Source organism: Opisthorchis viverrini (genome assembly GCF_000715545.1).
Source record: "Opisthorchis viverrini unplaced genomic scaffold opera_v5_189, whole genome shotgun sequence".
NCBI lineage: Eukaryota > Metazoa > Platyhelminthes > Trematoda > Opisthorchiida > Opisthorchiidae > Opisthorchis > Opisthorchis viverrini.
The window spans coordinates 344,653-359,920 of NW_008751836.1; the positions used below are offsets into that span (position 1 = coordinate 344,653).

The 15,268-nt window shown below is 44.1% G+C and overlaps 2 protein-coding genes across 2 annotated transcripts in view; both read left to right on the plus strand.

Moving 5' to 3' along the window:
- Positions 1–2,691, plus strand: part of T265_07645 (hypothetical protein) — a gene marked incomplete at both ends in the record, with an annotated part of 5,834 nt that extends 3,143 nt beyond the window's left edge. Inside the window, 3 exons of the mRNA XM_009173218.1 lie at positions 1,603–1,863; positions 1,895–2,037; positions 2,523–2,691. Of these exons, the coding sequence (XP_009171482.1) occupies positions 1,603–1,863; positions 1,895–2,037; positions 2,523–2,691 (573 nt within the window). The remainder of the gene's footprint in view (positions 1–1,602; positions 1,864–1,894; positions 2,038–2,522) is intronic.
- Positions 2,692–4,829: 2,138 nt separating this feature from the next.
- The window catches only part of T265_14344 (hypothetical protein), a gene marked incomplete at both ends in the record, with an annotated part of 27,672 nt that continues 17,233 nt past the window's right edge, over positions 4,830–15,268 (plus strand). The window contains 3 exons of the mRNA XM_009173247.1: positions 4,830–4,972; positions 9,045–9,240; positions 11,106–11,168. Coding sequence (XP_009171511.1) covers positions 4,886–4,972; positions 9,045–9,240; positions 11,106–11,168 — 346 coding nt within the window. The remainder of the gene's footprint in view (positions 4,973–9,044; positions 9,241–11,105; positions 11,169–15,268) is intronic.

Genomic DNA, 15,268 nt, shown 5'->3' on the forward strand with positions numbered 1-15,268 from the left:
AGGGGGGGGACTGACAGGCACAACGATGGATATCCTCACCCTTTCCGAACTGTTCCAGGTTTGCTGGGTACCTGGATGCCGTTGACAGTTGGTGGATCCAGATCTCACATGATCCAGACCCACATGATCTCACGACTAAATTGGAAAAAACCCAGAGAATTGAATGCAGATGCTCATAAGAGGTCTTCTGGAAGGCAACGAAAGATATTGCTGGATATTTTGGATAACAGGGTAGCAAAGCCACACTTCCGTTGCCGCCGTACATCAATTACATATCTTAGCCAATTTATAATGTCATAGTGTGAGAGTTGGAGGGAACGCATAGTTCAATTGACATTAAATCGAAAGACACTTAATTTGGACCAAATTGGAAGACAGTCTGCTTTTTAAGGCAAAATTTGACCCACATTCCTTTCAGAAAACGTCAACAATTAGACAAATTTGCTCGTGTGGCATAGACACGCGTGAACATCTGATGGAATACTCTTACCATGTCAAGGGAGTGCCCGCGAGAAGAGGAAGCCAAGACATTCTACTGTATGCTCTTCAAATCAATATGCCGTACAAAGGCCATCTCAGGTTTCGGTCGGTACGATATTCCAGATCTTGCAGTGTATTTTCATGGCGGAACACACTATAAACGATATATTCAGCTGGGGTTCAGAAAACTCTCCAGTCGAAAGGGTTTTAATTTACAAACGAATGTATCTGGCGAATTTCGTACGAATTTGTTTCAAACAGAACATGAGGCTGACGGAAACCCGAGAACTGCACTAACCTGATGAACCCCGGGGGGGGGGGGGTCGAAACCGGTCCTGGACATTCAAGAAGTTTCAGCAACATTATGATTAGTGTTCCGTCAGTAGTCCGTCGTATACTTTGCGAGTGAATTTATTTAGTATACACCTACCTGTGTGGTCTGTATAAGGTGTGTTGGATCCGTAATTTCATTCAGGCTTGTTGTGCATCGAAAAACTGTCCATACATTCACGTTTCAATGGGAAGTACTCGAGAATCTTCTACCAGAGCTCAGTACTACTAGGATTCTACACCGAAAGTTACTCCGACAGTATGGTCACCTGTTGATCGAATGATAACAGCGTTTGAACTCTTTCTTCTGGCTGAATAAATGACTTCGTTTTCCACTGGTTTTTTTCTTTATTTCAAAAAATTCGTTCGCATAGCTTTTGCGCTAATAACATGAAAAGTTCTTCTTCAGAGCTTCTTCTCTGTGTCAATCGGTATTCGGATAATAAAACTTCGTAATGTGGGATTTATTAGTCAGTTCAAACTCAACCTTGCATCGACAACTGCATTGTTCAAGCCGATCCGGATGAATGTGTTAACGACAGTTTTAGAAACGAATTTTCGGACTAACCCGAAAGGTGTACATGTCAGCAAAACCACGACCCTTGTGGTATGCCTACTAGTGGTAGAACAGATGCGGTTTTCGCATGTCTTCGGATATGTTCAGTGAAAAATCTTGTTTGGAAAATCTTCTGAATTGTTATCTGATTATTTGCAACCGGCGCGTAGTTGCGGAATTCGTAGTTTATTTCTACACAACTCGGGTTTTACGAGCCTTCATCCTGTCCCGGCAAGATTAAACTAACTAGTCCTTCTGAGGGTTCGGGCAAACCTGTAACGGCACTCAAAGTGAAAACGCATTCGTTTCAGTGGACATGGCGGTTCAGGCTAATCCAGCGTGCACCTTGCAATCCCGATTTCAACTCAAGGCATAGGCAAGGATGTGCTTTTCTAAGGAGCACCATTGAGAAGAAAATTCGATTCCACCGCATCCCCAATCCAGTTTTAACTAACCAAAATGCTCCTATTTGTTTGGGAGGGGGCGAGATGGATCAGGTGGTTAAAACACGAATTTACTGACCGGAAGGCCCGTGGTTCGAACCCGACCTCTGGCTCTCGACTTCCCCTGTCTAGGCTTGGGCAACCTGGCATTATCCCAGCTCTTGTACTCCCTTCGTGGCAGCTAGGCACCGAAAGGGTGCTACAGCCGAACGATTTGTTTTGGATGCAGTGCATGAGTTTCACTCTTAGTTGTAATAAGCTTCTCATAATGGAATGTGAATACTGAACTGAAAGCATAGATCGAGGAGTAAGGTAATTCCATGCAACACCAACTCCTCATTTACGCAGCTACAGTGCTGTTCTCCAAAGGGGATACCACAGAAGCGTGTACAGTTTCAGTTAAAGTGATAGTCCGAAAATCCGTTTTTAAATAAGAGATATAAACTGCTTCCAAGCGGGGTCAGTTCCAAGAAGAGAGTAGCCTCATCTTTGGGGATTCAAAGCGGCTTTCTTGCCTTATGCTATCCAGAAGTCGGCAGTCAGGTAACGACAAACGCTACCTATTCGGAAACCACTAATGTAGATGCCTATGATATCGGTCAACCAAAGTAGTTGCTGGCTGGAAGAACCGGCCAGCCCGTGACGCTCGTCTTTTGTGAGTTTTATACATGTCACTAAGCTCACCAAGAAATAATCTAGATTACCGCTTATAGAGTTGCTGAAAACTTCTCGACAGTACACGACAGGTTTTGGCCTTCTTGGGGCTCATCAGATAGGCGCAGTTCCCGAGTTCCCGTCAGCCTTATTTTCTACTTGAACCCAACTTGTACGAAATCAGAAAGATACAGTCGTTTGATAGGAGATTCAACTGAATTCAGCTGAATCTCTAGTTTCTGATTGTCCGCTTCTACTGAATGGGCTGCACCAGACCGTTTCATGTTTCAACTGATACGATGTTAGAGATATCGCAATATGTTGTAATCTGCACGTAACACCAGCATAACCGAGAGATTCAGCTGGATCCAGATGATTTTACTGTTAAAAACAAATTCATCTTCAAATGCGAGACCACTTTCTTCACACATATGTTTTGCGGCTGGAAACTCGAACTGATAGTTATTCTGTCTGCTTTCGATTCAAGTAGTCCTGGGACGCCGCTCTGATCTGCACTACTTCGGATTGCTTAAAAAAGTCTGCACTTGGTGTGGACAATTCTACAACAAGAAGGCTTCGGTTGGAAGCTTATTTATCCCGTTCTAACAGGTGTGGGATGTGGCCCGAAGACAAGTTCCAGAATATCTTCTGAAGAGCTTGTGTGACCAACGACGGAGCGAGTTGCATAGGACTTCCTATCAGACAGATCACTTCACAGGTTTGGAGAGGGAAGAGCAACTAAATCACAACTAACCAAATGAGAACAATCGCCCACACCTTTAGTTTGTTTGTTTCCTCAATGTTTTATCTTACTCAACGCAACAAATTTTAAGTACAGTTAAATTAGGTGACAAATAAAGTGGAGAATAAAAACGTTTTCGAGAAATACACTCATTTGCAAATCAATTTGATTTACACAAGGGGCTCAACTGGATCTCTCTTGTATGATGTTCTACAACTGAATGGGCTGCACGCAGGCCGCCTCATGATTCAGTTGGCACGATATTCGAGATATCGCAGTACATTTTCATAAAGGGAACTACTCACAAGGTTGCTGAAAACTCTTCGAATGGTAAGAGTATACCTTCGAAACCTCCTTGTTCAACACGTGTTTGTTAGCTGGTAAGTGCTAGTTTACCCTTTTTTGGTGGTACTATGGTGGATGTGGGAATGCTTGTACTCCCATTAGATCGTGAGCAATAAGCAGTTTGCTAGAATTCAAAATTAGTCGCTAGGCCGAAAAGCGAGTCTACATTGGGCCCGAACATCAAAAAAGTTAACCGCCAGGTTCGAGTATCGGGATCGGGTATCCCAAATCTTTTTTTTTCTCGTTAAATAAGTTTTCCGTTGTTTTGTTACGTGTTGGACAGCCTGAGAGCTTGAACATTGAAGACGCCACAGCAACAAAGGCAATGGGTGCTGCATGAACGCAACTTTCGTCCATTTTCTTGAAAAAAAGTAGGTGTAACAAAATCCGAAGTTTGGATTCGCTCAATTCCTATCTTTAATCGGTAGACGGTTCCAGACCATTTAGATATACAACTTTGTCCAACACTCAGCCGCAAAGTTCTCAGACCGGTTGATTCAGAGATCATGGGTACTCATTCGCCTTGCGGATGAGTTGACAGGAGTTCGGTAAATGCAGAAAAAAGTCTGCAAAATTAACCCCGAATTCCACGACAGTGAGATCAAACAGACTGAATACTCTGTTGAACTTTTACGACACTGAACATGTTGATCAAATGGCTTCCGTTTGTTTTGATATTGGTTGTTGCAGGAAGCATTAAGGCCATAAGGAGTACGGCGTCTCTGTGATAACTCATATTTATATCCATTCTAGCAAAATGTAGGCAGCGTTTCGTGCTCTTACCACGCACACCATACTCAAGTCATTTTGCCTCATTGTTCTAGCAAGGAAAACGTTCATAAGATCGATTTTGCGCCGATCAATAAACCATGTGTAGGACAGATGGTCTTTTCCCATAATGCTCCCCGAACGTTACCTGCATGAATCAGCCCACTGAACAATAGGCGTGCATTTCTCACAAGCGTCCAGCTGTTCGCTCGCACACCTCTCCCACATGCACTGCGAGCTGTCACGACTTGCCGCGGATCCTGGATCTGGAGCGGCGTTCCACCAATCCGACCATGCGCTACTCAACCAGTGCCACGTATACAGTCGCGACTTGTGAATTCGTATGCGCACACAACGTACACGTTTGACACGCGTATGTCCGTACTTCCGCACCAATGAGCCACCGCTGGTCGTGGCGCCTACCACCAACGACTAGGTGGTGGCTGAACACGTCTCAAGGTAGCACACTATTGGTGATTTGCGAACGTGGTCAGAACAAAAAGCACTATAGGTTTGAACAATCAAGCGGGGGTATGTAGGGCACTCATCCTAGGGTGTCTGGCGATAATGGATGTCGGTTTAGCTCAAGCGTACCAATTCTTGGGCTTTAATGTGCTTCACAGCCGCACCTGTACGCCTTCAAACTGTCAGTCTGTGAGTTGAAATTTACTGTTTGTGAACTTTATTTGTGCATTCCACATAAATGCCCTGTTAAAGTACATTGTTTTTTATTTAACACATTCTAGCTGAGTCTGAAAGGCAGTAAGTATTTCCTACCGTAAACAAGTTCATGCTATTCAATATCGTGAGAATTTCGTTTTGTAAGAACTCCGCTCCTCATCACGCATACCGAAGCTCCAGGGGATAACTAGCAAACAGTTGTCTGCTAAAAGATCGCCTAAAACGTTGGTTCAACAGCTAGGCATGTTAGGCTTGGTATATCATCGATTCTCCACAAATAACATTTCTGTATCAGTAGATATGGTGTAAGAAAACTCGGGAGTGTCTCCCATTGGTATTAGTATCAATTTCCGTAGTCATGGGAAGCACAGGCTCCGTTAGGGGCGTGACAACAGTGTGGACTTCATTTCTTCCGGAGGGACAAACGACTGGGAATAACCGTTTCAAGAATCGTAGCCGCTTTACTTTACCCATGAACTGCTGCTGATCCTCAGAGGTAACCTGATAGTTACAACATCTGGAAACTGACTGCTTCGGTCCCACAGATCGACTTACCTCAGAGGGAGACGAACAGTCAGTCAGCCTGGTACTCTATGTCTATCTGATGGGTCTTGATATGGGTGAAGCATTTCTTGTGGCCAAGTTACTGATCAAATTTTTATCAAAAGGCCAACCCAAATTGATCACCTCGCCTGCTTTCTGGTAAACCTACACCTGTGTGTGCAGAGAATAGTTTGTCACTAAGTAACTGAAACGTACGATTTCTGACGTTCTGTTATTCCACTAATAACCTACCAGATTTGGCGCTGTTTTTCAGCTATGCTGTGAAAGTGGCAGTTATGTCCTTGGGTGCATATGGATTTTGTTTGTTACCGATGGAAGTCCTTGATTCAGAACCACAGTAAAAGTGAGAATTATGCACTGATGAATAGACAAGTACAACGGCAGTTTGTTAGCTCACCTAACGTACTTGATAGTCGACACTAATAACGTTCGCGCGGTCAGACATTTGAAATCAGGACAAAGACCTCCCAATCACTGTTTCTCGGGTAAATGTTGTGATCATTGTAAAGTATGGATTTACTTTCAACTTCATATAGGCTAGTCTTTAACCAGCCAACTAGACAACTGAGCGCCACGTGTTTCAAAGAGTCCCAGATTGCATCACCGTTCAAATATTGTGCAGCTCATAAGATTGACAAGCTACTGATATGTCTGGCTGTCGTTTTAATTTGGCTGGTCAGCCAAGTTATGTCTAGGTAGTCTTCCATAAGGACGGCGTTTTGTCCAGAAAAACTATCGAGTGACCTTACGCCATGTAAACAACTATTGTCAGCTTAAAGGGAACCAATAGGACCTAACGGTTGTGATGTGATTACTGTTCACTCTGTTCGGTCTAACAAGCGCAGTATGATGAAAGTTAAACAGGCGGCTGACACCCAGCCTTGTTCAATTTTGCTTAGGGCCAAAGAAACTCATACTTTCCGTTCAGTTTAGCTTACTGCTTCTCCTTACCTTGCGAATTCACAAATGAGGATGAGTACGCAACCCGGAGTAATTGATACTATAGCTAACTGGTAATCTACTGCACACAATGCCTACATATTTCGGGGCAGTTGTTCGGGAGACCGTTGCCCCACGGGTGAACTAGTCTGGGGAAATTTGCTTGAAAATATGCGTAATGCACTACTCACAAGGTTGCTGAAAATTCTTCGACAGCCCACGACCGGTTTCGCTCTTATTGGGGCTCATCAGGTAGGCGCACACCCAGAGTTTCCATCAACCTTATGTTCTACTTGAAACCAAATTGCGTGAACTTAGTGAACTACACTCATTTGCAAACTAATTTGGTTTTGTGAGAGACTCACCTGGAACCCAGCTGAATCTCTCGTTTGTGATGTTTCCAGGCAACTGAATGTGCTGCACCAGGCCGCTTCATGTTTCAGTCGCTACTATATTCGAGATATCGCGATACATTGTTCGGAGGAAAGTTTTCCTATAACCAGATGGTCAACACATGGGAGCGTATGATCTCTACACTCTATCCCACCATGGACGACTGATGTGTTACTGATGTCTTATCGATTTTTCTCAGTCCTATATACCTTCAAGCCTGAAGAAGAGATATCTGATGGGTAGCTTCCATCCACATTACCTGCCCATCAGTACTTTGGGTAACACTGTCCCCTTTGTAATGATGTCAAACCGTCATGGAAACGTCGAGCTCCACGACGCTTTGGACTCTGGGGGAAGTAAATAGCTCCCCGTTTACTAGCTCAGGGCACTTTGAGGCAAAGTTATGCCTATATATGTGCACCTACAATAATGTCACAGAAGCACTACTAGAGTAAATAAAAACCTCGTGTTACCAAGGCATATTGCTTGTTTTCGCTCCAGACAGCTCGACGGTTAAGGGGCAAGGGCTCGTGGTTCCGTGGCTTTTCGACCCTCTGTGTCTGGGCTTTAACAGCTTGGCAGTACCTCAGCCCTGGTGCTTACTCCAAGTTGTGCAACAAGGCTCACAAACTCGAGCACTGTGCCTGTAGGGAGAAACCGAGATTGTGTTGTCGAATAGTTTTAAGTAACCATATGAGTAGTGTGTTCCGACTTCGGCTCACCGAGCAGGCAAAATAAGATCACTGTCACATAATGTGGTAATCACTTGTATGGACGTATCCCGTAAGGATCATTCATGTCCTAGTCTACACCTAGCGAACTGTTTTATCTTGCATTTTTGTGCAAAAGTTGTATTTTTTGGGCAAGTTATCTGTGGGACAGTGGGTGTTGGAAAATGAATTATAGCATGCGTTTTTTCCTACGGTTCAGTCCGTTATAACTGGGCAGCCAATGCGTTGATCGTTTACTTGGGGTTTTTCGGGATAAAATGAGTGAGTAAACTCCTAATGTATGACGAAGGTCCAAGAATATAACTTTTCAATCGAAGAAACAATGAAGGTATATTTCGATAGCCGGCTACAGGAAACAGACCAGTCGGGATAGGGTCATGTAGCAATTCTAGACGGCCTGTCCCTTGCTATGAGGCCAGTTAAGAAACACATGGGTTGGTGACAAAACCATAGCAAACAAGCTAAACGTCAGCTGATCTCTCTGGGTTTCTAAAATCTATTGTCCCATGGCATCTGGAGAGCTCTAGCGCCCATATCAGCTCGAGTACAAACATGTCATCAAATTTAGGTTGCCAGTAGACCTGCTGCTTGTCTGCTGGCTTGGATGTGATGATTCCATGGGTTACAGTGGCTCCGCTGTGGCAAGAAACTGCGAATTGGCTGCGCTGTTTCGGTTCCTTCCTCTCCTGCTTCTGATATCTGAGGAACAGCCACACTATATTACTGATCTCTCATGACATCTTTGCCAGGCAGCCTGACCACCGGACTCAAGAATGCCAGATATTTACCTGTCATCTTAGTGTTTCAACACTATTTGCGTGGGTCGTCAATCACAGGTGTGTGTGTGTGTGTGTACATACAGGTGGTTGAATTATTGTGCGAGGCTTGAGCGGCCATGTGGAAATGCATTTTAATCGATTATTTCGAATAAATTGTACTGCTAGCTTGTCGTTTCCCACAACACGTTCTTTATAAGACTTGCATTGAGAGATCCGTCGTAGTGCACACAAAATCAAGTGCACCGTGTACTTCAATCTATCGGTTCAACTGAGAGTGTTATGGGCCTTCTCACCGTACTTCCTATCTAAGCTTAACCAAAAAAGTAAGCCCATGCGCTTTGCAATATAAAGTAGTCGACATCACCATCATCATCGTCATCAGAGACAGCAACATCAGTGTAGAGGCTGATAGTTCACGGCCCTACATCCATCAATTTTATTTAATTATCGCTGATTTAGTTTTGACTGGAGAATCAATTTACTACTGCATGAATGTCCCACTTTTTTAATATGATGGCCAAAGGGCACCCCTTGTTCCATGATATTCGAGGTACCGTTGTATATTTTTCTGAAGGAACGCTATCCATAAGGTTGCTGACACCTCTTCAACGGCCCACGAATAGTTTTTTCCGTTTCTAGGTGAAATATCCAGCTATGCTTCCCGTGATAACCAAGCTGGCGTGCACATTTTTGGTGTTTCACGAATTTCGTACTATTTGCGTTCAAGCAAAACGTAAGTTTGCCGGAAGCTCGGGGACCGCGCCCAGTCTGCACCGCCAGAATGTCTCCAGCTACCTTATGAACGGTGTTTCCTTATTTAATTATATTTCGGAAGGTGAGTAAAATATGCGTGATTTCATCGGCGGATTATCTGTCAAGATGGTTACATCCATCCTTCGACCATACCGGACAGTAGGTACTTTTCTGTCGAGTAATCTGCGGCACAGCAACGAGCTTCTACCGTCACCGAGTAGCTAACAAACCAGTTAGTCACCAGGTGCAACAAATTTCCCGAAAGTTTGCGACATCAACCAGCAAGTAAGAGGCCAGGTTACTGTTTATCCGCAAGTGAGTAACATCCATGAGTAAGTTAAACATACCAAGATGGGCCGTTAACCGATGATAGTAGATATTCAAAGAACAAGTTATCATGAAAGACAAATTCGGATCTGTTGACAAGATAAATTCAACGGTCGAAATAACAGAGTATTCAACACACAGACAGGTTGAGTTCCGTAGCCGAGCTACTTAAAGTTTGTCTAGGCTTGTCTGAAGGACCATCGGTAGGTAAACTAAGACGCCCCTCACAGATGGCACTACTGGTGGCTACTTCAAGCACGCCTTACTTAGAACATGATTTAAATATGACACTGAATTTAAAACCGTGGTTGGGTGTCATGACCTAAAGTCATCACACACCCCCGTTGGCGTCCTGCATGATCAGCAGGCTAAAAGTACACACCTGGGGTAGCATCACTGCTGGAGCATATTTATGTCGTTCATTTCAAAGAACAGCTTTCTGAGACGCCAACCGAGGAACAACCTAATCGCGTGCGTATTTTTGACCTGTTAGTGTTTGCGTGTGTGTTTGTGTGTTGGTCTGCCTGATACTGAATACCCCACAGTCGTGGGTCTCCACGCGTTTGAACACGTATAGGAACGCGAACGCACGGCATCAGAGTAGCCTAAAGCATAGCGTGCGTCAGTGAGTGGGTTTATCGTCCTTGTCCCCATTGTACGGACGAACATGCAGGCAGGGTTCAGGCTGCAGTAAAAGTGCAAATAGCTTAGTGCTATTGATGTTGATTATGATGGATTAAAGCTCCAAGCTTCAATCTGAATCGGTCACTCCAATTACTTCGGCTATTCGCTAAATCCAGACATTGTACTCTGCTTTCACTTTGTCCTCCACTTTGCAGACACGTGTGATGTTCTCACCTTTTCCTAACTTTGAGGACCTTTTAGATGGTTGTTCGTTTCTTCTGGCTTTCGGGTTCGCTGAACTTCCTACCATTCACCTCATATACGAGCTCACTGTGACTCAACAATTGAGACATAGGCACACGTGCGCGAGCTGGATACTAGAATCTCTGCGCGGAGCTATACTAACCTTCTGCTGAGTTTTATCAAAGTCTATCAATCTTTTGAAAAAACTTAAAGAATAAGATGGTAAGATCCGGTCTTCACGGAATTGGTACAGCAACTATTGGGACTGGATAAACAGTAGTTATTTGTGTAAGTGGTCCCTGACCAGACTTGCCTATCAAGAACCTCACTGTTAACGACGTCTCAGCTGACAACCATGCTGATTAGTACACGATATGAGCTAGTAATAACCGCGTCAACAGCGTTACCTAACTTGACCTAGCCTCCCTCTTTGTGCCAAATTCGACCTTTCCTCTCACTTTGTGCTCGTAATTAGAGGACAGTCAGATGGAGTTTCGAGTGTCCTTCCGGTCGCTGCTTTCATCATGGCCACCTTCAGGGATATTGAGCGGAGATGCTCGTACGCAGAGTGCGGAAACAATTGATTGCACAACCTGATGTGAATCATCTTAACTAATAGTAATTCGTTAACCAACCCAACTACTGGCCTTATAGTGTGCCGCAACTCATTTGCTCGCGTTTAATAGTATTTTCTTCCCGTCAGTGTATGCTACATATAGTTGCCGGACAACAGTGGTTCTTCTTTTATTTCAGCTGACAGAACATCCGGCTCCTCTGTCTTGAAAGACACACACAGAGACCAAATGCTATCTATTGGTATGGCCTGTTTGTCATGACATTGTTTTTTGATTTAACTGCTTTATTCTATCAAACCTTGGTTCGTTTTCTTTGGTTATCAAGCAGTATGATTGCCAAGCTGCTGGCCGGTCTTCGTGATCTGTGCTATTATCATAAAGCTAGATGACCAAAGTCGAACGAGCGAGCTGAGCTTCCTCCTGACATGTTTTCGCGATTAACTAAAGAAATTTCTAGAAAGACGTGTTTTGCCATATTCACAATGACCACCACATATTTTGCGTGAATTAGTCAGATGTGAACTTTTTGAAAACGGTTCTCTGAAGTGTTTTTTGCGATAAATCACGCACCCCCTCCAGAATTTTATTCTTTATGCACTCGTGACCATACACTTGACGTCTGGTGTAGTGGACATGTATTTCACAGCGTGCCCAGTTTACACTTCGTGGGATGTTCGACAGACTGTTTCAAGCGATAGCTCGTACTCGTATACACTGCATAGGTTGCACTGGCTTGGTCACATGCTGCGTATGCCAGTCGAACGACTTCCTCCAAGGGCCGTTTTCGCACAATCAATTGAAGGGTGGAAACGAGCCAGAGGCGGTCAAACAATGACTTGGCAGCGAAGTAGAAAAGCTGTGCTGGTCATTGCCGTCTTCCTGGATGGGGGACCCTGACACGGGCCACATCAAAGGTTAAAGACATTGTCAGACATGGCCCAATCGCGCCCTCAATGGCTCTCATGCATCCAAGCTATTGCCTTCAATTCATAGCTTCATTCCCAATTTCCGCAGTTAACAGTCCACTGAGACAGTGCTGTATTTACGCACCAAGTTACCAGCTCCCGTCTGCAACGCGCAGATACCTACCCCACATACCCAAATCAGTGGTGAACGAAACTGTGGCAGCTACAACCACAGTACGACAAGTAAGCCGTTATTGAACCTGACACTGATGGTGATAATGCTGCTCATACTCGCATACAGTAGCAAATAGTGATAAGGCTGGAACGGCTTAACTAACGGAGGTGATAAGCTTCTGACTGATGTTAATTCAATCAAGATCTTGATAAAATGGCCTCTGTTTTCCATGATTCTTAGACTCAGATCGTCAACTAAAGGGTAGACTTGTCGGTAGTCGTTTCACAGTGGACGTCAGACCCTTTGAGAGAACACATCTAATCCTAGATGCAATCACAGTCTGGAGAGTTATCGGTAAATTTTACATGTTTGTAGTGAATTTTTCTTGTGTTTTCATTAGGTGTGCGGTTGCGATTCACAAGCCAGCCCCAATGAACACGGGAGCCTCCCTAGTAATCTCAGTAGCTAACTCGAATTTTATTGCGGTTTGTCCGACGATCCCAAATTAAAAAAATGTTCCTGATATAAAAGGCAGAAAGTAAGAGCTCAGGATGGCTGAGTAGTTGAGGTGTGAACTTACTGACTAAAAGGTACATAGTTCAAACCCAACTTCGGCATCTCGACTGGTTCTATCTGGTCTTTGGTATCTTGGCAATATCTTACCCCTTATGCTTCTGTTGAATGGCACGGCAGCTAGGCACCGAAGCGGCGTAAATAGACCAACTGAATGCGATGAACATTAACTTCGATAAAAGTGGCCTTTCTCAGGGACACTATCATCCCCTACTTTGCGTGACTTTATGAAATTCGGTGAAGTGACACTGAAGTCAGTTGGGGTACCTAGGAGACAGTGCGGTATAAGACAGTGTGTACATCGATCCTGTTGTCCGTTTATTCCTCCACTGCTACTAGGGACATCACTTATCAAGGAGGGCCGCTTGAATTAAATGCTGACAAGACTCCTCGACCTCATATGAGTTTGTTGGATGCCTTGGGATCAAGTGAGTCAGGATACCTACCGTGGTTTGTTGTGCAGGTGGGGGTCGATTCAGATTGTGAATGAGGATGAGAAACACCCCGCAATAAAATTAAAATAAAACAGAAATAGCCTGTTTTGTACTACACCATCGGAAATTATATGAATGTGGATTTAACATTGTCCTATCATCCTATTTTAAGCCTCCAAATCTGTAACTGGTTCGAACGAATGCCATGGAGTATACTATACACTAAACTAAACTAAACTAAACTACGCTAGACTAAACTAAACTAAACTAAACTAGACTAAACTAAGCTAAACCAAACTAAACCAAACTAAATCAAATTAAACTAAACTAGGCTAAACTAAACTAAACCAAACGTAAATAAAATAAAATAACAAGAACAGTGGGCGAATAGGTCGGTGGTGTTGCGAATTAAATCGTCTACTAAGAGTGACAGCCGAATAGTAAGTTTGGGTCAGCGGTTTCTTGAAAGGATATGCCACTTAGCAATCACCTGTTCCGTAGAAGATGGTTTCCATTCGGGTGAAAGATGTAATCATTCGGGCAGATAATAAAGCCACGCTGAGAAGGACATGTCACAAAACATAAAGAAACCTTGTATAGACGTAATACACTACTCACAAGGTTGCTGTAAACTCTCCGACAGTCCATGACTGGCTTCGCCCTTCTTGGGGTGCATCTGGTGAGCGCAGTTCCCGAGTTTCCTTCAAACTTATGTTTTACCTTCGTCTGCAACAGGCTAAGGCCGTCTACCGGGAACAGCCTTCAAGAAGATGGCGCGATTCTTTAACTGGAGCGCGATGGCTCAATGGTTAGAGCGCAAATTTACTGACCGGAAGGCCCGTGGTTCGAACCTGCCCTCTGCCTCTCGACTTCCCCTATCTAGGCTTGGAGAACCTGGCAGTATCCCAGCCCTCGTGCTACTTTCGAGTGGCATGGCAGCTAGGCGCCAGAAGGATGCCACAGCTGGACGATTTTCTCGACTCTTTACCTTATTCATCGGACCAGGTGGAGCTGAACAATATTCCATCAGCTAGGCACACTTTTGTTGCTTAGCTATGGTGCCATCCGATGGAATTACAAGGGCGGAGTCACTGCAAGGTCACCCAAGCCCGCCAGGAGCAGTCAAGTTCCCGTGGTGGGGATCGAACCACGAATGTTCCGGCTAGTAACAATGGGTTCCATCGAGTTCAGTAGAACAGAGTAGGTTTCTGATGTATTTTGTCAAATGAGTTTACTTTTTGTTGCAGTGACCGAGCTCTGATGAAGACAAACCACAGTGAGGATTTTCTGTGCGTGCAACCCGCGCACACAAAACATGTCGTTCAGTGATCCGTGCCGTAATCCTGTACTTCATTTGGTCCACTAATAAGACGAATTCAGCTTAACCATATTTGTGGCTTCATTCTCACCGTTCTGGTTGAGAATGTGTGATATATTCTAGGTAGTATTCATATGCTTTAGAATCTGCTTCCCGGGTAGTTTTCCATTCAACAGGCTGTTGCCTGAGTGTCCCACGAGGAAGGCCACATTCTTGGCTCACGAATGCTTACACTTATTCGGAATCCTTTTTTCATCTTACTTGGTGTTTCATCCTACGTTAGACCGACAGTCACCCAACCTAAAGCTATCCGTGGAGATCTAATACAACTCGCACCCAATAATTTTTATGGTGCTCTCCAGTTGTCTTGGAGAAAATCAGCAGCCTGGTTTCCTTCCTCAATTCGGTTTTGAAAATTCATATTTGCTGAAAGTCCACTAAAGCGACCTTGTTTTTCAAACCTACTCCAACCGGGTGTACATAGCTTATTTTTAGTGTTCCGGAGTGAAACTGCTGAAAAAAGACGCACACCGACTGCATTCAACTGGTCATACCCAATTTCAAATCCGGAGTGAAATCAGTCGATGCTGAAAAGCCGAACAGCAATTTATAGGTGCTTCATCCTTGCGGGTAATCATCGATGGTACATATCTCACGGGTATCTAGATGGTTCGAGTTCTTAGTCTTCTGGACGAGATTTGAACTCAGAGATTTGACTCAGCCGCAAGCATTTGATCAGCAGCGTAATGGGTATGAATGTAAACAGAATTTAGCGCAGACAGTCTCAGTTGCATAATCTCGGATGAACCTTTCCTCGACATTAACACATTAACATGCACATTAATACAAACTTATTCTATAAATGAATTGATTTTGTCCATTGTCATCATCACCATCATCAATGACAGCAACATCAGTGTTGGCACTGATGCTTCA